The 25362-nt window shown below is 46.4% G+C and overlaps 1 protein-coding gene across 1 annotated transcript in view; it reads right to left on the reverse strand.

Moving 5' to 3' along the window:
• Positions 1-25362, reverse strand: part of ARNT (aryl hydrocarbon receptor nuclear translocator) — a 222103-nt gene that overhangs the window by 48533 nt on the left and 148208 nt on the right. The window contains exons 18-19 of the mRNA XM_078670040.1: positions 9328-9478; positions 8150-8300 (exon numbers count right to left, since the gene is read on the reverse strand). Of these exons, the coding sequence (XP_078526166.1) occupies positions 8150-8300; positions 9328-9478 (302 nt within the window). The remainder of the gene's footprint in view (positions 1-8149; positions 8301-9327; positions 9479-25362) is intronic.

Below are 25362 nucleotides of genomic sequence, written 5' to 3' on the forward strand. Positions count from 1 at the left end.
TCTCTTTTAGAGCGTTTTATTTTCCTGAAGTAGGCGTTTCTCTGTTTCTTTAGACTTTTTAGGTGCACTGCAGAAGGGGCTGACCTCCAGGTACGCTCTGCCATTCGCATGGCCCGTCTATCCTCATTGAGGCTCCCGTCATACCATGGGTTGGAAGTCTTCTTGGACGAAACTCTTTTCAGTTGCATGGGTGCCGCCTCATTAACTATTGTGGACATAGTATTGAGATAGTGGTCAGTCAGAAGTTGAACATCCGTAGCGCCGGAAGGGGGAAGTAGGAGATTGCAGCTGTTAGGCGGTAAGGAGTTTGGGTTGAGTTTCTTCAAGTCTCTTTTCCACGCTTTGTGCTTAGGGGGTTGAACTGGGTTAAATCTAATTTTTTCATTAATGAGGAAGGAGACAATATGATGATCTGACCAGTCACAAGGTTGGATTGACTCCAGTTGAATAGCGCCCTCTTTGGAGATGATAAGGTCAAGGATAGAACCTCTCTCATGGGTCGGTCTATTGCATATTTGGTTGAGATCAAGTGCGTTGAGAAAGCTTTTGAGGCTGTTTACCACTGTGTCACTGCTGTCATTCCAGTGGAGATTGTAGTCGCCAAGGAAAATTTGGGTGTGCTGCCGTCCTGAGTTGGCTGATATTGTATCCATGAGTTGTTGGGCGAAGGAGAGCTTGTCCCCAGGTGGGTGGTATATAATGTGTAGTGTGCATATCGCTTTGCTTTCGCTGATGACATCAAGGCAGAGGTATTCACAGGAAGTAAGAGAGGGGGCGGACACTTTAGAGACTGAGAGGTTGCTTCTGTAGATGCAGGCAATTCCACCACCTGTCTTTTTGGCCCTGTCAAGTCTAATGATACAGTAGTTGGGGGGGACTAGGATATCCAAGATAGGTGTAGAGGAATCAGACAGCCATGTTTCAGTCAGAATGGCTAGGTCCAGTTCCAGGGACATGATGAGGTCGGCGACCTCCGTGGAATGTCTTTGGGCCGATCTGCAGTTGAGAAGTATGCATTTAAGGCTAGGGGTGCAAAGGGTGGAGGACGATTCTATAGTGAGGGGTACATTAGTGAGGTTGTTGGGGACAGCTCCTCTGTTGTTATCCTTTTGGTGCCTGAGGGGGTTAGAGATAATAGTTGGGATGGACATGTTGTTGGTAGCTAGTGGCTTTTGGGGAGCCGGGACGTAAGAGTGGAGAAGGGTGTGTACGTCATGGTCTGAGATCGTGTTGGTAGTGCGTCTGGGGCGATTGGTGGTATTGCAAGAGGGGGTAGAGGTCCAATGTGGGGAAAGATGTGTGATGAGGCGAGTAGGAGGTGAGGAGGAAGTGTTGTTAGGTGTAGGAGGAGTATTACGCTTGGTGGTGATGTGATTGCAATTGTTATTGCGATTATTGGTATTGCGAGGGGGGATAGAGGTCGGGCGGTGTGTGGAGTGTTGTGCGGTAGGGCGAGTAGGAGGTGAGGGGGATATCACTTCCATATCTTTTGTACTTTCCACCACAGGGAAAGGATCTTTTATCTCCCTGCTTGGAGATAGTTCATCGCGGTCTTGATGACTGCTCTCACCAGAACAGACGTTCCCTGAATTCTTGGTAGGAAAGCCAGTAGTGCCAAGCCTACCGCTCAGGGTATAAGCCAGATGATGTGAAGCTGTTCTTGCAATTTCCACCGACCGCGGACCTGCAGGAATGCTCCCCATCCTTCCAGAGATGCATCAGTGGACAGACTCACCGAGAATTTTTTTTACTAAGCCACTGCTTGCATCATAGCCAGGGTGACCTTCACCTTGTCGTCAAAGAATCCCTCTACCTGGTGCTCTCTGCAATCTAGTTTCTCCTGTAATGGATGCATCTTTAGTCGGCATAAAGGAATCAGAGGTATGCAAAAAGACACTGCCCCTGGTAGCGACTTGTATATAAGTACTGAAAGACACTTTTGTCCTCTCAAATTCCTCCCAGAAACGTGATCATCTTTGACGGTTGAAGGGACAATTTCTCCATATTTAAAGTTCGTCCCAGTTCGGCGAACCACTGTATACATGCCGTAGTGGACACCTGGGCTGAAGTTTCTGATGGTGCTTTTACCAACCAGTCATCCAGGTAAGGAAATACTTGGCGTATGTGCCTACTGAGAAGAAGCGGTCAGTGGCGTCAGACACTTTGTAAAGACTCTCGGGGCTGATTTGCGACCAATTGGTAGTACTTTGAACTGGAAATGGTCCCCGGCTACTGCAAATCGAAGATACAGTCTAAGGGAAGGATGAAGGGGATGTGAAAATAAGCATCCTGTAAGTCTAGAGTGGTCATATGATCCCCTGGGTTTAAGAGTAGCCGACTGTCTAGGAGGGTCACACTTTGGAAAAATTGCTTCTTAAGTTAAGTATTCAAGACTCTTAGGTCTAGAATAGGACGCCATTGGAGGGCATTCTTCCGGACTAGAAAGAAAACAGGAGTAAAAAACTTTTCGTTTTTGGAAGATCGGCACCGGTTCTATTGCTCCCTTTCGGAGCATTGTCCGAATCTCCAAACGCCTCTGAGATAGATGTTTAATCTCTTGACACTGTCTGCGGTGTTGAAGGAGGGAATTGAAAAAAAACTCAAGAGTGTGCGAATTGTAGGATATTGAAGGCCCATCTGTCCGTTGTTATTTTCTGTCAATAATGTAGATGTGAAGCAACTCTCCCACCCATGGAACTCGTGGAAAGGAAGAGCAACATGTAGCCAGATCCAGGAGGTTGTCATCGTCTTTTACCATTGTTTTTCCTTTGACGACCCCCTCGTCCTCTAGGAGCCGACTTTGTATAGTTCCTTGTTTGTTTACTACCCTATTGCTGACAATATGGTTGTGATGATGAGGAATAAAAGGGGTTATCTTCCCTTGTTGATAATTCCCTTTGTAGGATGACTGGCTCTTTCCCTGGCGCCTCGGAAAGGCACCTTACGGTATCGTAGTGTACCCAGGGTAATTGTAGTATCTGTATCTCTTTTGATACTTTGAAATGCCTCATCCACTTGTATCCAATAAATCTTCTCCATTGAAGGGGAGATTCAGGATCTTAATTTTGGACTTCTGGTCTAAAGGCAGTCAACCTTAACCACCCCTGACGCTTTAGCACCGTCGTTCGCCTCATGTCCAATGTCCTCTGGGAAGAGGTCCATGTTAGGCACCATATCACACCACATATGCCTGTCTTATCTGCCCAGAATAGCAAGGGCATTATCTGCTTTGACTAAGAGATCAGACATGGATGAGAATCTCTGCCCTGCGTTGTCCAAGCAGAGGGATTCTTAGATTTCTGTTACGCCACTTGCTAAAACACGGAATCAGGTTTTGGATGGCCCAGTAAACACGCTGGTGCGCCTAAAGGAGCTTTATATTGTTTCTCCAATCTAGCGAGCACAGGCGTAACTGTCGCCGGTGTCTTCATCACTTTTAAACCTTCTTCCCACACATGGTTAACAATTGGGGATAGCCTGGACTGATTTTTTTGAATGGCTCCTGGAAATCGTATAAGAAGCATTCCGTTTGTATTGTCGACATAGGAAGCTAGAATCTCTCGCAGCTCTTTCCATTATATTATGGAATCTGTGGAGAATCCACTGGTCCTGGTGAGGTAGATGCCGGCAATGGATTCTAGAAATCATCCCATTTTTTGTTAGGATCTGTTATTTCTTCTTCCTGGTCATCATCATCCGTGGTGACCGGATTCTGGTGGTGTATTACTTAAGGAGTTGCCGGCCTAACTTCTTGTTGTGGCTCCCTGTTTCTAACTGGAGTAGTAGGGATGGGATTTCCTGAGAAGCTGGTGTCGGCGGAAATCTCTTTCCATAGTCTGCCAGCATAAACTGCAGATCTATCATCATGGAGGATGGCATACCAACCATTCCTTCCTGGTACTCATGGCGATAGTGCTGCTGCTGAGGATATTGGTATTCCCCATATCCCTCCTCAGTCCTTCTCCTCATACTTCACATGTAATTGTGAGGGACTACTAGCGTATCCAAAGGGTCCTCTTCCTATGAATCCTGCTCTTCAAGCAGGTGCTGATGATTTCTAATTTTGGGATTTTCCTCGACGAGCCCGTTGACGAGATCGCCGTCGACACCACTGTCTATGCCATCTTTGACACCAGGCATAGAGAGTTATCAGTCGTAGACGACCCCCTTCGTAGATGACCACTGTCGTCGTAGACGACCACCGTCATAATCGATGACGACGACCACCGTCGACGACGACCACCATCGTCGACGACGACCACCACCCCCGATACCACCGGCGTCGACCTCGTAGATGACACCGTCGTAGAGGATGCCGTCGTAGAGGATGCCGTCGTAGAGGATGCCGCCGTAGAGGATGCCGCCGTAGAGGATGCCGCCGTAGAGGATGCCGCCGTCGACGGAGAGGCTGCAATAGGCAATGTTGGTTTCTTAGTCTTTACCTCAGAGGTATAGAAGACTGCTTCCTGAAGGGGTTTGACCAGAGGAGGTGATTTCGATGGCTCAGAAATAGTCTTTGTAGCATGATCTTTCCCCAAAAGCATGTCCTTTACTCTCCTTTTCCACAGAGTGAGGAGATTTTGAAGGACTGCGCCCCAAAGACCCATAAGTGGTCTTTTTGAGGGCCTTCTCAGGACGTTCCCCTGAGGAATGAGTTAGATGAGATCTCTTTGAGATCTCCTAGATGTTGAGGACGCTGCCTCATCACTGTCACTGGGGAAAACCTCCTTTCTGGCCTTAGCGTTTGACACCCTATTAAAAGGCGCCCTACATGACCTCTTAGAATTTACGTGAGAAAATGTGACATATCTTGCGGTCTGTGGCCTGCGGATATAGACAGTAAATATAGTCAGTGTGAGGATCATCAGTGTAGAGCAACCACTTGGAACAAGTTGTACAGGCTCTAAATGATCCTTTTTTCTCCTTTCCAGACATTCTTTAAAGAATGAATTTGAAGATAATCCATAGTAGAACAGAATCCAGAAGAATTCCTAAGAGCAAAGTTCTTTAATGAAGTTAAAAAACACAGTTTGAGCAGAGCTCAAAGGAGACTCCCTAGCACAACGTGAGGTAGAAAATCTGAGGGGCAAAAGGTTCTCTCGGGAGTGTTCTAGAGGGTGAGGGGCTCTGATTGGTTCAGGGACAAGTTTGGTCTCTTTTACATAACGAAGGTTATGGGTTGCAAAAGGAAAATGGGCCTAGGCCTCTTTTCAGTTTGCTAAACTACTAAGCATTGCTTTTTTTATGTACCAGAGACTCCCGTCTCGACAACGGGGAAGGATTCAGGTATGTGAATCTATAAAAGCTCCAATACTGGAGTAACTCTAGTTTCCAGCCTGTTTACTCTCTATGGCTTCCCTGGCACTTACAATATCTAAGATATTGTTGGTTCACATCTGCTCATGCAGATATGCCCTCACCTGTGTTCTTTGCCTTTAAACCGTAAGGCCTGCTGGAGGGGTGACTTACCTATACCATAGGCAGTGCTAGTTGGCTAGCACACAGGCAGTGTGCCATGTCTACTTGGTCATTTTGTCTGCAAAGGGCACCTACCAACCAGGTCCCCTGTGCCAGTGCTTCTTCCCTAAAACTATTCACAATTAGTTAGTTAGACCGCTGTAAATCCCTAGTAAATGATACCTGGGTACCTAGGGCATTGGGACTGTAGAGGGTTCCCTAAGGACCCCTCACCCAGCCATTCAGACTGCCACTGCAGCATACATGGCATGGTGCAGACAAACTACAAAGTCGACATGCCACACTGCCTATGTGCCTTGCCAAGAAGCACTGCCTAAGATATAGGTATGTCACCCCTCTAGCAGCTCTTGCAGCCCTAAGGCAGGGTGTACTATATCCCAGGTTTGGGCATATCTGCAAGAACAGATATGCTGATACAATATTTAAGTCCATTCTTAGATATTGTAAGTGCTAGGGAAGCCACAGAGAATACATGGGCTGGAAGCTCGACAACTCAAGTTCCCAAGCACAATGATGGCTTTTCTGAACCCAGGAGTGTTTGGTACACAACTACTCCTCTCAATAAACCAATTACCACCAGGCATGTTTCTGGACATGTTTCTGGACCCTTGGGTCGACAGCCTCTGCTCTCTAGGACCAGAAACAAAGCTCACCCTGGGCGGAGGTGTCACACCTCCTCCCACAGGAAGGGCACTGTGCTCGAGAGGGAAGCTTCAAAGGCCTGCCGCCTTTTTAAGGCAACCCCCAGCCTCTGCCACTAGCAGCAGATGACAGCCCCAGGTTTACACACCCACTTTGGGCAGGAAAACCAAGGAAGAATAGGAGGTGTGCCCACCTCTGCCAACTCCAACCCTTGAAGATGGGGGGACTTCTTCAATCGGGGCTTGGACTATGCCCACTCCCACAGGAGAGTGGCATAATTGAGGGTGTCGTCACCCCAGGTAAGGTGCCATTGGCCAAGGCCAGACACTCCCTAGAAACTCCCTTAAATCTAGTATTTAGGTGGCTCCCCCGACTCTGAAAGTAGTTCTAGTCGACGTAAGAAGAAAACAGAAGAAGAAGATGCTGTGCAGCAGATGACTTAAGACACCAACCGGCCTGTCTGCAGCTCTTGAAAATCCTGTGAAAAAATAATACCTGTCCAGCAGTCGGCGACTTCCACAAACCCTGTGGAGGACTGCCGGCCTCTGAAGACCAGCGTTCCTGAGGACAGTGGCTATGTCAGCAAAGAAAACACCACCAAGAACTCTAGGGCCCTCCGGATACGCATTCCATGACCACTCTGAACCAGACGCATCGAGCCTGTGTCCAGGTGGCCCACCGGTCCAGAAAAAGTCCCCAAGCGATCCCATGTCCAAGTCAAGCGTTGGCTGATCCCTCCTGGACCCCATGGTGATGCCTGAAGTGTGATTCTAAAGGCTCCCCCTCGACTGCGACCAGCAAGAACAATCCGACATCAAAGGACACCCCTGCACCCGAAGCTCCTGGGCCTTGGGGAGCTCGACCGACGTACCCACGACCCTCAAAATCTTAACTTACCTCTGCTGTTGCTGGTTCCCTTCGTTCGACACCTGCAGCCCATTTACCCAACCGAGTTTCTCCATCAAAAAGCATTGGGCATCCAATGCTGTATTTGCACCCTGCACCTGGACGCCCCTGTGCCGCAGGAGGTATATGTTTGGTGCTGCCTTGTGCCCCACGCCCGTGCCTGCTCTAAACCCCGAAGCTTGGCTCCTGCAACCGATCTACCTACTTGCAAGCAGAATGGCTTCAAGCACCTCCAGTCTCCATTGAAACGTGTTGGGCCTATCTTCTAATTTAACCTCTGCACCCAGCCGCCTGTATCGCTGGTTGTGCATATTTTGTGCTTGCCTGAACCTTGCCCTCTGCTGATCTTAAACACTGAAGACTGGAACTGTAAGTTGGGTACTTACCTGTGAAACCGCATTGTTGTTTTCCTCCCTAGGATAACAATGAACTGTTTGAAAATTGCACTGTCTACTTTTAAAACATGAAGTATTTTTCCTGAAAAATGTACTTACCTTTTTGCGAAGATCTTGGTCTTAAATAAAACTCAAACTAAGCTTATTTTTATAAAACTGCTGTGGATCTCCTTTCTGAGTCGTGTGTCAGTGATTGGTCAAATGTGCGTGCAATACACATCGTACACTCCTGTGTTAGGCCTTAGGTTGCTTGCCCACACTACCACTAATAGAGCACTTTGGGTTTACATTGAGCCCTGTACACTTCTGGGGGAATCTCTGGACTCTGTGCACAGTATAACCACCTAGTGGTATACCATATACAGTACCAGTTTCCTACAAAGGGACACACCAGTACTACTGTACCTGGATCTTGTAGGGAATGTGTCCTTAACTCCACTGAAATACAACATGGTGCCTATTGACAGAGTAAATACGAGGATAATTTCTGAAAATTGCACATTTTAGAAGTGCTATTAATAGTCGAGAAAACAACATAACTTGGCCTTGGATGATTGGTAATTATGGTGATGTGGGAGCTTGGACGCTTGCGCCGTCAACTTGGCGTGAAAGTGAAAGCATGGTTTGGATAAGATTTTTCCAGCCTTGTGTCTATTTCACTTTGTCTATTGCCATATATATAAAGTGTCATCTTGTTATAGAGTGAAGGCAAAAGTGGTCTTACTTACCAAAGTTGGCAGCACGGTTGGCCAAGCTGGGGTAAGCAGCCGCAGAAGACGTTGATCCCTGCGTAGACATTGAGCTGAAGGCAGCAGCATTTGTTTGAAAAGCCCCCATGGTGAATGAAGGATTCTGCGTCTTTGCTACTTGTGGTGCCACCTGCCAGGATCAAATCAGAGCAATGAGGAATTTCAAAACAAATTCATTCAGTTCCTGTGGATGCAGTTGCTCAACACCCCAGACAGATTTACAGCCTAGTATTTAACAAAGGAAGCCCTAACCACAAGGCAAACTAAAACCAAGGTCTTTAGCTAGGAGCTTTAACACATATCTACAGAAAGCCAGGACCAATTTAAAGTTTCTGGTAATTCAAAGGAAACGAGATTAAATGAAATGACTTTCTTCTGCAGCCTTTAAACTCTACGCCAAACTTAATCAGGTTCAACAAAGCAATTTTACTCTGGTGTGCATGGAAACACCAGATTACAGGAGCTTCCCAACTCTACCCTAAACATCACAACTCTCACTGCTTAGAAGGGCTAAGTAGTGCTCAGAACGTATATGAAGAAATCTTCTACTAGGACTCTTTCGCTTAATAAACTATCGCTGCTGACACGCCTTAGGGAACGTGCAATGGACAACACGGTGTGAATAGTGTGGATATCTGGCAGATTATTATTATAAACATACTTTAAGTTGGTCAGGGAAGACTTAATGCACAGAACTTCTAAAAAATAAATAAAAACATCTTAAACAATGGTCCATGGCTAAAACAGGATCTCTTCACAAAAGCCTCTTTGGATCAAAGTGAACTGTTGGTCATTTAATAAACTCACAATGGATTAGGAGTACATAGCTTCAGTAAAAAGGTGTTAATATAGATATTTTGACAAGTTGTTCGGTGATGGAAAGTTGTGTTTTAAAGAACATGCAAAATCACATTGCTGAGCACAGCTTTACTATCTTTAAGCAGCAGCTTCCAATCACAGCACCATCTTACCAATCACTGTAAACAAGAAGTGAGACAAATCTAAGACTTTTGTGTCAAAGCGAAAAGAGCAAATCAGAAATGTAGAATACCAACTCCCTCTTTGAAAAACATCTTTTTAGGTAATCAAACCCAGATCTCACAGACCAGGAAGATAACATGTCTACTGTTGCTAATGCTTCAAGAAAAGATACCCACCTGTGCTGTGAAGGTCGGGCGAGTCCCAGAGCTCCAGTTGGTCCCGGTCACCTGTGTTGGATTAGCATGGCGAGAAATCTGCGCCAACATCTGTCCTGCTGATGATGGCTGCTGAATAATATTCCCAGGTGGCACCATGCCAGCGCCACTTCTGAGAAAGCAGAGCACATGTTATTTTCATTATTGTAATGCACTGACAGCAATTATGATAAAAGCAAGAATCTTGCCAAACTCGAAAGTATTTTACGTGGAAAGGTTATAGAGCTTATATTAAGCTCGGACTGGTCTATTCAAACTAAACAAATTCTTTGGTGTGTAGGGGAACAAAGGCTGCATGTATGTCTGCCCTATTTTCCAGTCCCATACAGGGAGCTGGTTGTAGGTTTACTGCAGATTCAGCAGTTTATATAAGTTATATGGAGTAGTTTCTTACCTGTAACTCCAGTTCTGTAGTAGGGGTATCACTGTTATAGTCTTAATCTTGTGAATAGTCCCACCCATGTGCCTGGACCCCGGAGCAATCAAAATGGTTTCTTAAGTGGTCTTCTTCTGCAGTCCTGCATAGACACTTAAGAGAAAATCAAAGCCAAATAATGCAGCCTAAAACTACAAGGCTACATTGGCCAGCACTGGACTGGAGGAACCGGCCATGGAGCTGTTTCTGACGCTGGCCTCGGTGAAGTCGGCGCCATCTCAACTTCAAAATAAGTACAGGCCCCCGGACTCTGATCCGGCGTTCTTGTGGTCAGATCCTGTCCCGGATTCTGTAATTGTGACTGTGGCTAAGAAGCAGCATTCGAATGCTCCTTCGTCTTAGGTCCCTCCGGCCTAGGAGAGCCGTCAAATGGACTCAGCTGGACGGAAAGTCTGCAGTACGGCTGCCACCTCGATGAAAGTGGCAAGTGCCTCGGCGCTCTTGGGACACTATGACCGCTCTTTGTGGGAGTCCCTGCAACAGTTCATTGAGCTCCTCCCAAGGGATAGGCGAGAAGACTTCCAGGAGATTTTGAACGAGGACATGATGGTCTCAAACTAAGTCATTAGTTCGGCGGCAGACGCCTCTCTCCTGGCTGCTCATGAGTACTGCCATGGCATCAATTTAAGACGTCAATCATGGTTGCGCCTTACCTCTCTTAAGCCAGAGGCAGAACAGAGGGTCGCGAATTTGCCGTTCTCGAGATCTACCCTCTTCGGGGCGCATGCAGATGAGGAAATGGCCCACATGAAGGCGGAAGTTGAGACGCTGAAGGCTTTTGGTTTGGAGAAACCAAAGGAGCAGCGGAAGTCCTTCCGCCCTTTCCAGAGGCGGTACTCTTCCCAGAGGCGTGGGCAAGGTCATCAAGCTGGCCAGCAACAACAACAGCAATACCAGCGACAGCCCTTCCAGAAGCGTCAGAGGGGCAGAGGCGGCCAGCAGTCCTCGGCGAATAAGGGCCCGGTCGGGTCTAAGCCCTGAGGAGTTACTTCCCCCTCGTCCGTTACCCACTCCGGTGGGGGGAAGCATACAAAATTACGTGGCAGAGTGGAGAAAAATTACTCCGGACAAGTGGGTGCTGAATATTGTTTGCAAAGGATACAGTCTTCGTTTTGTCAGCCCTCCTCCAGCAATTCCACCGGTTCATTCGCAGTACCAGCTGCGCGAACTTCAAGCGGAAGCCAATACCCTGTTAAGAAAAAGGGCGATGGAAGACGTCCCTCTGTCTCAAAGGGAAAAGGGTCTATACTCCAGGTTCTTTCTGGTACGCAAAAAGGACAAAAACGAGTTCATGCCCATTCTGGATTTGCGACAAGCAAACAAGTGGATTCGCAGGGAGAAATTTTGCATGCTGTCTTTGCACAAGATTTATCCTCCGCTGCAAAGAGGAGACTGGCTTTGCGCAATAGATCTGCAGGATCCACGTGCCCTTTGCACGGAAACATCGGAAGTTCCTGCACTTTTCTAGTCGGCACCAATCATTATAAGTACACCTTACTACTGTTTGGACTGAAGTCTGCACCCAGGACTTTTTCAAAGTGCATGGCAATGGTGGCAGCTCACCTGAGGAAGAACAAGGTGTTAGTCTACCCGTACCTGGACGACTAGTTGATCAAAGCCTCCACCTTCCAGGAAGCGCAACTGCACTTCAACAGGACGGCCGTTCTGTTGAACCAGTTGGGTTTGCACATCAACATGTTCAAGTCTATTCCGACTCCTGTCCAGTGCCTGCAGTACTTGGGAGCCTCCATCAATACTCTCTCAGCAAGCGTGTCTCCTTCGGAGGAGTGACGCTTATCTATCCTTCGGAAGGCTCAGGCTCTCATGTCCGTTCCATCTACGACAGTGAGGACGGTGTCTACTCTTCTGGGGTCGATGGCCTCTTGCATCTTCCCCACTCCACATGCCCGCCTCCACATGACATCCGACTGTCTCTACACGCTCAACAGTCCCTGAGATGGTGGTGCTCAGCAAAGAATATCCTCAAGGGGGTTCCATTCCACAAGGACATTCCTATTCAAACTATCGTGACAGATGCTTCTCTCCACGGCTGGGGAGCGCATTCGGACCATCTACAGATCCAAGGAACGTTGTCTCAGGCGGAATCCACGTATCGCATCAATTTTCTGGAACTCAGAGCTGTTCACTTGGCTCTGAAGGCCTTTCATCCTTCCTTTCGGACCAACTCCTTGCTTGTACAGATGCATTACCTCAACAAGCAAGGGGGCTCGAGATCGCGCACACTGTGACAGGAAGCGCAGGTGATCTGGCACTGGCTGCTTGCCAGAGGACTGACGATAACAGCTACCCATCTGCCGGGTGTGCAGAATGCTCAGGTGGACGCACTCAGCAGGCTGGTCCAAGAAAACCACGAGTGGGTTCCAAATGACGAGGTGCTAGGAAACATCTTCGACAGGTGGGGCACTCCAAAAATAGCTCTGTTCGCCACCGCCGAAAACAGAAAATGTATCCAGGTTTTACCAACCGGGGATGCTGGGGAATGCACTATGGATCAGCTGGTCGAACAGCTTTCTGTACGCTTTTCCACCCATTCCCCTGATTCCGGCAGTACTCATCAAGCTGTCTCAGTCCGGAGCACGAATGATCCTCATTGTTCTGGAGTGGCCTCGGCAGTGGTTGTTCACGGACTTGCTCCACCGGTCTCTCCAACCCCACCTGCGGCTGAAGTTCGGGGGGCAGATGGTGCACCCCACCTCTCATCGTTGAGTTTGGCGGCATGGCTCCTGAGATAGTGCAATATGGACACCTGAATATGCCGGACAATTGCATGGAAATACTCCAGGAGGCTAAGATGCCTTCTGTAGGAAGGTGGATATCAGACTATGGTTACCCCCAACTTTTTTGCCTAGTGTTTTGCTGGTTTTTGACTTAGTTGGCCTGGGATCCTGCTATTCAGGACCCCAGCCTTCCTGCTCTCTCTGTTAAAATGGACTCCATGTACTTTAGGTGCATTTACCAATTGGTACTGGGCCACCTTATCAGTCCCTGTACAGTGTACCTTAGGTGCCCAGGGCATAGGTGTACCCAGGGCCTACCAGGGGCTGAAGCATGCATTATGCCACCCCTGGCTGGCCATCTAAAACTGACACAACTGGCTGCACGACAGCTGGGGCAAGGTGGTGTAATCACCCTTTGCTATAGATATAGTATACCTATATCTAACCCTAAAATGGACACATATACTCCTATCAGTCACTCCTATGGCAGGCCTTATAAATCCTGAAGGCAGAGTGCTTGGAATTATGTGAGATGGTGCTCTGGCATGAGCTAAGCCCGTCTGCAGCTTGCGGAACCAAGTCCTAATAGCTGTTCCATGATAACGCTATACCATATACTCTTAAGTGCATTATCAACCTCGCTGTTAAATGCCAACTCTGGTATAACATTATCAAAACATGTCGAGTAAGGTGTCATACGAATTAGAATACTACCCCCTCGCCAATTCTGGCAACGGGGGTAGCATTCCACTCTTCTAGAGGGACACGACAGTATGTAACTGAGAACCCCGGTTAAAGTTAACTCGAGCCTTGGCATCACAAAATGGATGCTGCCACCACAGACACAAGTCTGACCTCCTGCTGCTGGGAGTCCTTCCAGCGAGGGAGGCTTGGACAAAGGGTTTCCTGCCTTGGGAGGTGCTAGCACCACCCCAGACAGGAGTTTGTGTATTGGGTAGGACAGGCCTGAAAGGAATGAGACATGCCTGGGGCACACAAGGTGCCCTGTGCATACACCGGTTCAAACCAGTTGCTGGGGCATCCCTGCCCCAGCTCTGGCGTGAAACCGGACAAAGGATAGGGGGTGTAACCACCCCCCTTCCTGGTCCCACCCATAGGAGGGACCTAGTCGTAGTACAGCCCCCTTTAGCAGGATAAAGGTAGGAGCTGGTCCCATTCCAGATTAGATTATCCTGAACAACTTTACAAGAAGAAACTCTGGACTTCGACGTTCTGCTCCACAGAAGACTGAAGAATCTCCCTTGTGGGCAAGGAATGTCCACCCTGCAACTGCAGGCACCACCAAGCGTCCAGCGGCTTCCCTTTGTCGTCTTCCTTCCGGGATCCAGACTTCAGAGCCCAACGAGACCCGGATTCCCAGACCTCTCCGACCTCAACTCACATCTGCAGCACAGCTCAGATCCGTGGGTGCGACGAGACACATGGGACCGGCCATCTTGAAAGAACCTGCACTTCGCTTCCAGCACGACTCCCGAGGTAAACTCGACCAAGTGCTTTGGGGACTGAGAAGCCCCAGCCCCGAGCAGCTCCTGCACCGAAGATCAGCCCTCCAGCATCCACGAGATCTGCGTGGGGCCCTTCCGCTTGTTTGCTGCTTGACGCGTTGTCTGATCACTTGCCGGCTGGCTAGTGGCCTCCTAGACGACGAACTTTGAAACCTTCACTGCTGGTCTGGTTGCTCCAGACTGGCCCTTGCTCCCTTCCAAAAGAGGAGCACCCCGGACCCTCCTGGTCCACTCCAGACGCTGTTTCCACTCACCGCGTGGGTTGCCTTTGCCAAGGCCTGTTGACGCCGATTCCGGATCCAACACCACCGACAGCGAGAGCCTGCGTGGGACAGCTTGTGCGTCCATCCTGGTCGTCGAAGACACCCCCTGGTCCACGTGGCTACAGAGACAAGCGTCCACTTTTCACCTGATCGCGACAACGACATCTGGTTCCTTCCTGGTACCACTCCAGTCATTGGCTAGTGACTTTGAACATTGTCCCCTCTGCTTTCAGGTCTTCTACTTCACCGATCCACCCTTGGATCGCACCGGACATCTTCCTCCTGGTCGCCTGCAGCATCTTTTCTTCCAGGCTCCATAGACTTCAACGCGAGAACCCGACACACTTGACACCTCTGCACCCGCAGCCCGTGGGTGAGGTAACAAGAGCATTTCGGTGCTCAAGGGTAGTTTAACTGTCCTAGTGTCCAGTTCCACAGTCGTTTTAGTGCTAACTAGTCAGCATTGTCCGTACTTACCTTTAACTTGAACTGTACTGTCCATAGACGTTGTTATGCATCTCGCGTGTGAGTTCACACTCTGCACACGCGTCCCGTGGGCCTCCTATTACTTACCTAAGGTGAAGATAGTGTAATCCTAGCGAACCGTAAGCCTCTGGACAGCTCCATTCTTATTATCGATTTTCACATTCCACTTACTTAATATATGGTTTGTCGTGCCCCTAGGGCACCATTGTAATTCGTGCAACTTAAACGTATTTTTCCTAAGAGATTGTCATGTGCTTAGCCCTCTGACCTCATAAAGAGTTCAGAGGTGTTTGTTATTAATAAATATATTGTTTATTTTCATAACAACCTGTGTGGTGTCCTTTCATCTGGTATTCAAGGGGTTATATTGTGGTAAAACAGCTGGCTTCACATGCCAAAAGAGTTTAGCCTAAGACTGCTTTGTCCATGCTACCACTAGGATAGCTGGTCTATAAGGTTGACTTACAACCAATCACCATAAGGGTTGTTTGGACTGATACAAGGTGATCACTAGAACTAGTGAGCATCATATATCAGGCCAACTTCTCACACCTTCCACAAGGACTTCCTATGCCTACAAGTGGAAGAGGTTCTTCATCTGGTGCACGTCCAAGAACTATGATCCTACCACCTGCAAGGAAGATGTCATCCTTCCATACCTCTTGCATTTGGCTCAATCCGGCCTTAATTTTCATTCTATTAAGGTTCACCTCGCAGCATTAACTGCGTATAGGAAATGCCCTTCACAAATATCCTTCTACCAGATTCCTGTAATTAAAGATTTTTTGGAGGGATTGAAGAAAGTGTTTCCCCCTGTTAGGCGTCCTTTGCCTTCCTGGGAGCTGAATGTGGTGCTGTCTCGCTTGATGAAGGAACCTTTTGAACCTATTCATAAGGCTTCTCTACAGCATCTGTCCTGGAAGGTGGCCTTCCTTGTGGCAATTACATCGGCCCGCAGGGTGAGTGAAATCCAGGCTTTGTGTTGCCAAGAACCTTACACTGTATTTCATGCTTCTAAGGTAGTGATGTGAACTCACCCCAAGTTCCTTCCTAAAGTGATTTCTGATTTCCATGTTATTCAGACGATAACTTTACCTACGTTTTTTCAACATCCTTCCACTCCAGCGGAGAGGTCTCTTCATTCCCTGGATGTGAGAAGAGTGTTGAAATTCTACTTGGATAAGACCAAAGACATACGTAGGTCAGACCAATTGTTTGTCAATTATGGCTCGGTCAGGACTGGTCTTGCCACCTCAAAACAGTCCATCTCTAGATGGATTGTGTCCTGTATCCAGTTATGTTACCAAAAGGCTAACAAAACCTTAGGGGGTAAGCCTAAGGCTCATTCCACCAGAGGCAAAGCGGCTACAGCGGCTTTGCTATGTAATGTTCCCATTGCAGATATCTGTAGGGCTGCCCCTTGGAAGTCGGTGCATACCTTTGCTAAGCACTACTACTTTCTGGACTCTGATGCCAGAGCAGACGCTCGGGTTGGGCAGGCTTCGTTGAGAAATCGGTTTGCACAGTAGTAATGTTGTCTGTTTTCTCCTCCGCTGGTTTGGTTTGTTGGGATGGGCTTGCCATTCTATTCACAAGATCGACTATACACAGAGATCCCCTACTTCAGGAGGAGTAGTTTCTTACCTGTAACTCCAGTTCTGTAGTAGGGTTATCTCCGTTATAGTCATAAGCGCCCGCCCTCCTCCCCGGTGGATGAAGAGATAACGTACTGTATGCTGTAGGCCTGGCTTTATACACCTTCAAAAAGAACTGAAAGTAAAAGGCCTTTGGCTGTGCATCCTGGGATACCGAGGGTCTCTGGAGAGTTCCTTAAAGGCACGGTATCCCTTTTCCAGACACATAATGGCAGCCTATGGGGCTTGTCTGTCCAACCCTTCCTCTCTATCATTTCAAAGATTCTTGTGAAGGGGAGTTTCTCGGAGTGTGAAACTTTACAAAGTGCGTTAAATTTAATATTATTTGGCTATCCTTTTCACTTCAAGAAGGAATGCTGGCCAATGTAGCCTTCTAGTTTTAGGCTGCATTATTTGTCTTTGATTTGCTCTGAAGTGTCTATGCAGGACTGCAGAAGAAGACAACTTAAGAGACTATTTGGATTGCTCCGGGCTCCACGCACATGGGCGGGACTATTCACAAGATGATGACTATACACAGAGATCCCCTACTACAGAAAAATTTAATACAAATTTCCCAGAAAGTACTTCTTCTGTTGATTCATATATTCCAAAAAACACATCTGACAGATCCCTGTGCTTAACTCAACTAAGTGTCTGGAAACTACATAAGAAAAATCTTTGATTAGGTCTTTAGTTTGTAGACGGGAATTTGAAAGTATCTGCTTCCCAGCTCTACTTTTGTTTCCTTTTGATTATCATGAACTCACACAGTTTGTCTCCACCTAAATGTAAAGATTCCCTAGCTCCGGAAAATTCAAGTTACTCCCTTGTTAGTTATACTGACATCTTTTAGTAATTTGCATAGGTTTTCTAATGCTCATGTAAAACTGAAAAATCTCAGCAAAGACTCAATAATCATTTGATGACACCGACCATAAGGCTTTTCTTCAAAGGACCAACAAGCTTGTTTTCTCCCAGCGACCCCCTGCCCTGCTGATCTAATTACTTCAGCCCTCTCCATCATTAGGGAACCCTACGAGTTACAAGTGAATCCTAATCTCAAAAAAAGGTAAACCAAAATTATAAATAAAATAGTGACGCTCGCAATTGTATAGTTATGGTTTCACTTGTAGTTGAAAAGTAATTGTATTGAGTTGCCTAGAACTGTGTTACAATTGGAAGAAACTGCACAACATTTGTACTCTCTAGCTTATCCAGCCAAGGCCCAGTCATGACACATTTTGTGTTGTTTGGTCCAGGGTGGAAGTTTGTTAAAAGGGGCGAGGATGGCTGGATTGGATCAAAAAGGGTAAATTTTTCCATTTTGGCTACCATAGAAAATTCTGCTCGCTGCTACAGCAAAAAATGCTGAACAGATTTACTCCAAACTTCATTTGATTGTAGAACTTAACTCAGAAAGTGTACTTTTCGTGGTTCGGTATAGTTCTGTCAAGTAGTTTTTGAGGTACTAGCATTTTAAGAAGGTGCTGGTTCGGCTTCACTCGAATATTCACGGATAAGACTTTTGTATTTCTGTGAAGTTTAAAATGGTGATGTGCAAACTCACTTTTCTTTCAAGCACATTTGAATTTTTCAAGGATTATGATGGCCAAAGGGATCCAAAAACTTTAAACTGTCTTGAAAATCATACCTCAATTTTTTTTTTTACAAAACAACAATTTTATCATTGTGGAAAAAGAAAAATCCACAGCTAAACGTAAGTGCCAGACTCAAAGAATTGATCAATGGACAGTTTGAAAAACAGGAATGAAAATGGTGGGGGAAAAATAACCACAGAAAAATATTCAAACTAATTTTCCACCATTCTTTACCATGTGTTCGGACAGACACCAAAAACTGTGTCCAGTCGATGCACCCAACCCTGCTGGGCAATACAAAAGGCAATGCTCAAGTGAATGCTGCACACAATTAAAAACAAAATCTTCTGTTAAAACAGTTGCATCTCAGTTGTGTTCAGTGTACCGGACCGAATAAAAGCCACAACATTTGCCAGCTTTGGTACACAATGCAGACCACAGCTCATGCTGCCCACCATACTCTGAAAAATGCTCTGATAATGTCATTTGGAAAAAAAAAGCCTGCTTAGCACCACCAAAAAATGGAGGTTGGTGCGAGTTTTGCTGTGCTGTACGTTCTGCAACAGGAGAATTTCAGCGCTTTTTAGCATTTGTTTGCTGGATCATAACAAACAGGTTTGCAGTTCTAATGTAAGGCTGGAAGCTCTGTTATGCACGGTTCTCTTTACTACTCTGCTAGAGTAAAACAAGCATTGCCAAAGCAAACAGGTCTCACCTTGAGATGTTACATCTTTTAAAGGCGGCTTTCAATTGAAATTGTTGTTTTGTGTGTAATAAATCCCTCAAACGGGCTATCTGTACTTGGACACAATACAATAGGTATACAGTCAAACTGGATGCATTTCCAAAGCATAACTATGTGCTGCCTTTCAAATGGAGACAAAAAATCCAATAATTTAATGCGCTCAAATTATTGTTGTTAAGCGTTGCGGACTCGCCATTTCACTGGACAACAGCCATGTCACAAGGGTAATTAGAAACCTTGTTGATTAGAAAAAATACATAAGTATTTGCAGCGAGGCTGCTGCCAGGTCTGTCTCCTCCTCCTTGTGGTGCTGCAGAGCACCAAGCACTTCAGACAACAACCAGGTAATGAATTTCACATTAGATTTATTTTAAAACTTTCTTGCGGATTTCTACTGCTGCCTTTTAAGAGGTAGGTACCTATGTCTCAGAGTTCACGCCGGAGTCCTATACTTTGAAAAGGACTAAAAACAAGCAGGAGTGGCGTTGGCTCAACATCCTGCATGCCTTGTAGTGTAACTAGTGCTCCTTTAAAGTGCTCCATTACCTTCAGGTTGGGTTTGCACTATTTAAAAATGACAAAATGAATACAGCGCGAGCAGCAGTCGAACACTAATTAAGATAAATCAATCTGCAATTAGTCTATGCGCCACAGAAAGAAAAGGAAGTGACGCTGCCAAATTAGAGGACCGCAAAGAAGAGTGGTAAGAATGCCAACACATGGTAAGTACTGGGCAGGCTAAATGCCCCTTTTAGAGTTTCCTACTGATGAGGTCTATTATGACCAGCCTCCCGTGAACAGATTTGCATGGAGTTTGGCAATAAAACAGCATCGTCAACTAAGTTTCAGAATACTAAATTTCGGGCACTCTGTACAGGAAGGGAAAAAAGTTTGAAAGTGGGGAATGCATGAAAAAAAGCAACTGAATGGTTTTACTGCAAACTTGGTATGCAAGTAGAACCTTATATGCTCAAAGTTTGCTATCGATGGATTGGTGAAAATGTGTTTTCAAGAAATAAGTGTTTGAAAAGGGTCTTGGGTAGGTTTGAAAGGGTAAACACTTTGTACAGTCGCAATTCAGAGATTCACAACTCCTTTTAACAAATGTGATTAGTTGATTAAGGTCTCTCTGCAGAGTTTTTCTAATTTATTAAATCGCAGTCTTAGAAATTACAATCTATTTAATTTCAGATTGCGACTTTCACATCAGAAAATTCCCCAGAAAAGAAGAGGCACTAGAATAAGTTCCTGGCCCGCAAGGGCAGTGGTACAGGTGGTATGGGGGTTAAAAACATATGTAACATACCATGAAAAACTATGGAAACTGTACGATTCAAGAGTCAAACCCCGATCCCTACACCCACCATTTTATGTAATAGATTTGCCTGCTAATTTCTGGAAGAAAATCACACAATTTTCACTGAGTTAAAATAAACAAGAGAAGTGGCGTGATGTAGAGTAATAGAGAGAAAAATGACAGGAAAAAAATTACAGATGGGGCAAGCCAAAGGTTGTGCACGTAGCAGGGGTTGGACGCATGACCTGTGGCCAAAGTCCAATGTGCGGCAACTATTTGCCACCACTGGTGGTTGGGCGTAAACCACTAAAGTTCACCAGTTATGGTTAGGTAAACTAATCACAGCTCTGAATCTCTTATGCATTGCTTATGACCTCATATGACCTCACTCATAATGTTAAATGGCATGGTTGACGATGACATCAATTTCATTTGGGATCACTGATGACATCCAGGAGGTACCAATAATCTGCCTTTGGCCATTAGGAGCAGTCACCTCTAAAGATCTTCTTAATTCCCCTAGCCCGAGATGGCTTAAATATAACATTCTATTCTTTGCAGAGTTTCACACAGAACCGGTCACTAAAAGAAAAGGTAGGCTTTTAATAGATACTTTTATTTAGTTTACCTTGCTACCCTGTGATGGGGATAGAGAGGATGAAAGAAAATGTATAGATACGTTTGTGTCCATGGTAAATCTTTATTGCAAATCCAGTTGCGGGACAGAAGTAGATTCAGACCACAGGCTTAAAATGCATAATTGCAAAAGAACATAGCTCCTGAGTAGTCCCTTTTCACTGGTCTTTGAAGAAAACTTGAACCAAGACCGCCTCTAGGAGAAGTTCAGCTCACTAGCTCCTTTGCAAGTCTCACTATGATGTGGATAGACTGAACATAGTGCTATGTAAATCACGGAATTCCCAACACTGCAGATTTATCATTCCTGTAGACAAACACATTGACATGTTTCAGTTTTGGGTTCGGTGTTTTTTGGGATTGTTTTGCTGGAACCCTTGAGGCAAGACACATGAAAGTATGGAGCAAACATTGTGTCATACTGGATAAATCATTTTAGTTTTCTGGGTACATCTTTAACCACTTCCATGCTAATGACAAGGTCAGCTCGTCATGCAGTACACTGGAGCTGTGCTTATGACGAGCTGACCTTGTCATGAACAATGGGAATCCAGGCACATCAGCACCCAGCGGGAAAAGCCTTAGCAGCTAAGATGTTAACTACGCCAGTTTACTGATACACAACTAAAAAGTATGGTTTCTTACCTGTGGGTGTAGTTTTACAGCTTGAAGACTTTCTGGATTCACTATGCTGTGCATTATTCTGCCATCGAGTGGTTGGGTCCGGAATTTTAGTCTTTTTTTGCCCGTGGCCCAAGTGGGCGTCGACATACTACCATTTGGTGTCCTTCGTGACGTCGACGTGCTTCCTCCAGAAGCTCCCACCTTTGCCTGCCATCTTCGGATTCTTTTTTTTCTTGTCTTGTGTTATTCTTGTTTTTCCTCTCATTTTCTAAGTCTTGTTCATATTTAATCCCTTTCCTCCGGTCTCATTTTTCTGGCGGAGGAGGGTGGGTTCGCTAGTGAATCCAGAAAGTCTTCAAGCTGCAAAACTACACCGACAGATAAGAAACTATACGTTTGCAGCGTGAATCTTTCTGGATTCACTATGCTATGCATGGACTTTGTTGCGGTTTGTCCTTATTGTGGTGGCTGGGTGGAAGATGAGCAGTGGTTACTGAATATGTGTCGTAATACCTTCTGTCCCACTTGCGCTTCTTTGTTCATTTAGATATCCACACAGTAGTGCTTAGTGAACGTGTGCACTGAAGAGCATGTTGCAGTTTGGCAAATGTCTTGGATTGATGTGTTAGCCAGAAATGCAATAGTTGCTCCTTTCTTCCTTGATGAGTGAGCATGAGCTGCTCCTTGTAACTGTTGCCCAGCTTGTTTGTGGCATAGTTGAATGGTTTGTTCAATCCATCGTGCAATAGTATTTTTGGTAACTGGTCGTCCCAAAAAACTGCTTGCAAAGTAAACAAAGTGTCTTTTTGCACTCCTTTGTCCTTTCTATAAAGTGTATCACCGCCCTCCTGGCGTCCAGTGTGTGCAGCGCTCTCTCTGTGCTTGTGGTTGGTTTTTGGAAAAAACTAGGTATTTGGATTGCATGGTTGATGTGGAACCAAGACATCACCTTTGGCATGAAATGTGGGTCTGTTCTCATTACAATCCTATCACTGTGTATCTGCCGGTATGGCTCTTGAAGTGTTAGCGCCTGCAACTCACTTACTCTCCATAGTGATGTGATAGCCACTAAGAAGGCCCTTTTTAGTGTGAGCATGTGCAGTGTAGCCTTGTGCATCGGCTCGAATGGTGCCTTCATCAGTTGGGTCAGCACTACGTTGAGGTTCCATGCTGGTGCTGACATTCTGTTTCGGGGTGCGATCCTCTTCGCCCCTTCTAGAAATCTCTTTACTACTTGGGAGGTGAAGAAACTTTTCCCCGTTTCTCCTCTAGTGTAAGCCACAATCGCCGCTAAGTGTACCCTTAGGGATGTGTAGGTTAGTTTACTTTGCAGTAGATGTGTTAAGTATTTTAGCACTGTTGACTCCTTGTGATTTTCCTTTGCATTTTTTCCCTAATGCACCATTCTGAGAATCTCTTCCATTTTGCTACGTAGCATTTCCTTGTGGTAGGCCTTCTTGCCTCCATGAGCACTGCCATTGTGCTAGCCGGTAGTTTGAGGTCTGCAAACTCTAGGTCTTCAGGATCCATGCCGCCAGGCTGAGGCTCTCTGGCTCTGGGTGTAGCACCCTTCCCTTCCGCATAGTTAACAGGTTCCTTTAGTTTTGGGACTCTGCGCGCTGGTGCCTGCGCCATCTCCACTATTTGCGAGAACCATGACTGTCTGGCACATTGAGGTGCGCTTTGTATCAGTGGCATCTTGCTGAACCTGCATTTGCTGAGTACCCTGTGTATCAGTGGAATCTGGGGAAAAGCATATGCACATGTCTTTGACCAACTTATCCATAGCGCATTCCCTTGTGACCGATGGTATGGTTGTCTGGATGCAAAGTGTTGGCATTTTGGTGTGTTGCAAATAGGTCTATTTGCAGTGTACTTCACTTCGGAATACTTTCTGTAATTCCTGTTGTTTGATCTCCCATTCGTAGGATGCTGACATCTGCCTGCTGAGTGTCTGCCTCCACGTTGTCCATCCCTGGGAGATGTATTGCTAGTAGGTCTATCCTCAATGGAATGGCCCATGTCCATATCTCCTGTGCTAGCCTCGATAGCGCTACTGACCGTATTCCTCCTTGCTTGTTGATGTAGAACATGGTTGTGGTGTTGTCTGTTTGGTTCAACACCCTGTTTCCGTACAGCTCCTTCTGAAATGCTTTTAAGGCTAGGAAAACTGTTTTTAGTTCCAGGTAATTGATGTGCTCGACAGCATCCTGTTGCGACCATAGCCCTCTCACCTTGAGCTTGTGCATATGCGTGCCCCACCCCAGCTGGGAGGCGTCCATCGTGATGGTCACTGTTGGGAGTTGGTTGTGTGAATGGTTTTCCCTGTGATATGTTTTGTTTGTTCCACCACGCTATTTCCTGATGCACTGCATGTGTAACAACCACTAGATCTTCCCAACTCCCAGTTGCCTGTGACCATTGCTGCTGTATCCATTCCTGGAATGGCTGCATGTGTAGTCGAATACTTTGGACTAGGTGAATGCATGACGTCATCATTCCCATCAGCTTGATCACCGTCCTCACTGTCAGAACTTGCCCCTTGCGTTAATGACGTGTTTCCTTCAGTATCGCCAATGTTCTCTTCCTGTTGGGGGAACACTTTGGCCTGTATGGTGTTGATCTCTGCCCCTAGAAATACCTGGATTTATTCTGGCTCTGTTGACCATTTCTCCCAATGAAGCGAGAAACCCAGTCCTGTCAGTGTTAGTATGATCTGCTGGATGTGTAGTTTGCATTGACCGTACAAACTTGCCTTTACGAGCCAGTCGTCGAGATAGGGGTATACATGTATTCCATGCCTTCGTAGGTGTGCTGCGACAGCTGCTAGGCATTTTGTAAACACCCTTGGTGCGTATTTCAGTCTGAATGCCAGTACTGTGAACTGGTAGTGGCTTTGGTCGATCACAAACCTTAGCAGGCGCTTGTGTTTGTGGTTGATAGGGATGTGTAAGTATGCGTCCTTTAAATCTATAGTAGCCATGAAGTGCCCTTGCTGTATTTGTGGTATTGCCTCTTGTAGGAAAGTCATCTTGAATCTTTGAGTTCTTATGAGTTTGTTCCGGAACCTTAGATCTAGGATGGGTCTTAGTGTTTCATCCACCTTTGGCACCAGGAAGTAAGTGGACTAAACCCTCTTGTTTCTTTGGTTTTGCGGTACCATCTCGATTGCCTCCTTGCTGAACAGTTCTTGCGCCTCGAGCTGCAAGAGCGAGAGCTCCTTTGCGGAGTGTGCCTTTCTTCTTGGTTTTCTGTTTAGAGGTTGTTTTTCTAACTCTATACAGTGTCCGTGTTGTATGATGTTTAGAACCCATTTGTCCGATGTGACCTTCTTCGATTCCTGGATGAAGTCTCTTATTCTTCCCCCTACCGGCATTGAGTGTTCGAGGTACTGTTTGTCGCTGAACGTTCGGCTGCATCTTTTCTGTGTCTTTTTGCCCACCCCGAGGTGTTGCTAGGGTGGGGGCCTGTTGCATGGCGGAGTCACTTGGTTGAGGGCTGTTGTCCTCCCCTTCGCGTTTGTTCTCGTCTGTTTCCGTGCCCTCGAAAGGACTGTCCCCGGGATTGGTACTGCCAGTTCTGTTGCTGCTGTCCCTGCTGGCCTTGGTTGTTCCCTTGGTAGCCTTGCTGGAATGTTTGATGCGATGTGGTCCGCACGTTGCCTCCATTTCTACCAACTGGCCTTCTCGTGGGTGTTTCTCTTCTCATTCCCCTGAACTGCAGCGCCCCCATGGACCTTGCTGTTTCGTTGTCCTTCTTGAGCTGTGTCAACTTATCATCAACTGGCGTGCTAAACAGTTGCTCTCCATTAATGGGTGTATTTAGGATATTGCTTTGCACCTCTGGCTTGAATCCCGAAATTCTGAGCCATGCGTGTCTTCTCTCGGTCACTGCCATCAGCCTACTTGATGCTTCTGCCGCATCCTGTGTCGATTTTAGGCATGTGTTTGCCATGTTCTTTCCTTCTTCTACCAGGTGAGCTGCTCTTTGTTGGAATTTACAATGCGCCA

The sequence above is a fragment of the Lissotriton helveticus genome, chromosome 12 (assembly GCF_964261635.1).
Source record: "Lissotriton helveticus chromosome 12, aLisHel1.1, whole genome shotgun sequence".
NCBI lineage: Eukaryota > Metazoa > Chordata > Amphibia > Caudata > Salamandridae > Lissotriton > Lissotriton helveticus.